We start from the raw sequence: 2,142 nt of genomic DNA, 5'->3' as shown, positions 1-2,142 counted from the left end.
TAATCCTCTATCAGAAGTATAGCTAGCAAAGATTCCTCTCCCATTCTGTAAGCTGTCTCTTCACATGATTATCTATTTCTTTTGCTGTACAGACACTTTTTAATTTTGTTAGATCCCATTCCAGTCCTTTTGGCTGAGTAACTGGAGTACCCTATGTTTGTTTTTTTTTTTTTAAAAAAAGTCCTGCCTGAAGAAGAAACTAAGAAAGGGATGAAAGAGAAAGGAAGAAAAGAAGGAAAGAAGGGAGGGAGGAACACAAACCTTGGAATAAACCTGACAGAGGAAATGAGCGACTGTATGATAAAAGCTGAAGCCTTTTCCTGCAGCACACCTGCTCATGCCTGCTCACGCCTGCTCACGCCTGTTCATGCCTGCTCATGCCTGCTAATGCCTGCTCACGCCTGCTCACGCCTGCTCACGCCTGTTCATGCCTGCTCATGCCTGCTAATGCCTGCTCACGCCTGCTCATGCCTGCTCATGCCTGTTCATGCCTGTTCACGCCTGCTCATGCCTGCTCACGCCTGCTCATGCCTGCTCACGCTTTCTCATGCTTGCACCCTTCCACGGAGTGAAGACTTGGATACTTTCCGAGTTCACTTTTGTGCTGGGTAAGAGACAAGGATCTCATTTTGTTCTTGAACCTGTGGCTATCTGATTTTTCTCAGTGCCTTTTGTTGAAGAGACTGTCTTTTATCTAGTGTATTTTAGCATCTGTATATATTTTAAAAATCCCATTACTGAAGTTAGTTTGTGTCAGTTTTCTCTATTCTATTTCATTGGTCTATATATCTATTTTTATATTAGCACCATGCTATTTTTATTACAATAGCTCTGTAGCATAACTTCAAGTAAGGTTCAGTGATATCTCCATTACCCTTTTTGCTCAGAATTACTTTAGCTATCTGGGGTCTTTTATGCTTTTATATGAATTTTAAGATTGTTTTATATTTTTATAAAGAATAGTATTGGGATTTTTAATTGGATTTTGCTGATTCTGTAGATTTCTTTGGTAAAAGGGCTATTATCACAATATTAATTCATCCATCTGATTTGTAATTATGTGAAGTTTCTTCATCTTCTAATGCCTTCCTTGATTTTTTTTTCTTCAGTTTTTGAAGTTTCCTTTCAGAGAGCCGTCACATCTTTAGTTAAGTTTATTCTGAGGTATTTATTTTTGCTTCTTGGTTTGTTTGTTTTTCAATTTATTGTGAGTGGGATTATTTCCTTGATTAACTTCTCAGTATGCCTGTCACTAATAAATAAGGTCACCGATTTGTGTCCTGTCACCTTGCAAAAAGCATGTATCAGCTCTGGGAGTATCCTGCTAGATTCTTTTGGTTTCTTATATAGGGCATCATGCCATCTGTAGCTAGAGGTATGCTGCCTTCCTTCTTTATTTACCCTCTCATTTGCTTGTGTTATTGGGCTAGCTATGACTTCCAGGACTACACTGAGTACAAATGTTTTTTTTAAGGTGTTGTCACTTATTTTAGTGGAATTGTCCTGAGTTTTCCAATATTTCCTATAATTTTAGATATAGGTTTCTTGTATATAGCACTTATTGAGATATGTTCTTCCTCCTGAGTTTCTTCAGGACGTTTATCAAAAAGGGGGTGCTGAAGAGATCGCTCGGTGTAAGAGTACTTGCTGCTCCTGTAGTGGATCAGAGTTTGTTTCCAGCACCCACAATAAGTGCCTCACAGTCACCTGTAACTTTAGCTCGAGTGGCTCCAAAACCCTCTTCTGTCTTCATGGGCACCTGCGTGCTCATATGTGAGCACGAGCACACACATGCATGCACATCAATTGTTTTAGAAAGTACCAAGGAGGAATTGGGATTTGGGATTTGGATGAGACATTTCTTCCCCCTCCCTCCTTCCAGTTTGTATTATAGTTTAGTAGAGGTCTCCGTGTGTTCTGGCTAGTTTTATGTCAACTTAAAACAAGCTACAGTCATTTAAGAGTAGGGAACATTTAAGAAGAGGTAACCAAGATACATTTTGCAAAACACAAGAAAACCAAGAAGGATGACCATCGTGTGGCTACTTCATTCCTCCTTAGAATAAGGAACAAAATACCCATGAAAGGATATAGGTACAGAGACAAAATTTAGAGCTAAGATGAAAGGATGGACTATCCAGA

The 2,142-nt window shown here is 39.2% G+C and overlaps 1 protein-coding gene across 1 annotated transcript in view; it reads left to right on the top strand.

Moving 5' to 3' along the window:
- The first annotated feature begins 285 nt into the window (after nt 1-285).
- Nucleotides 286-2,142, top strand: part of LOC110316830 — a 3,207-nt gene continuing 1,350 nt past the window's right edge. The window contains exon 1 of the mRNA XM_021191221.1: nt 286-608. Coding sequence (XP_021046880.1) covers nt 286-608 — 323 coding nt within the window. The remainder of the gene's footprint in view (nt 609-2,142) is intronic.

The sequence above is a fragment of the Mus pahari genome, chromosome 2 (assembly GCF_900095145.1).
Source record: "Mus pahari chromosome 2, PAHARI_EIJ_v1.1, whole genome shotgun sequence".
In the NCBI taxonomy this organism is placed as follows: Eukaryota; Metazoa; Chordata; class Mammalia; order Rodentia; family Muridae; genus Mus; species Mus pahari.
Note: the sequence above shows the minus strand (reverse complement) of the source record. Positions and strands in the feature narration are given on the sequence as shown.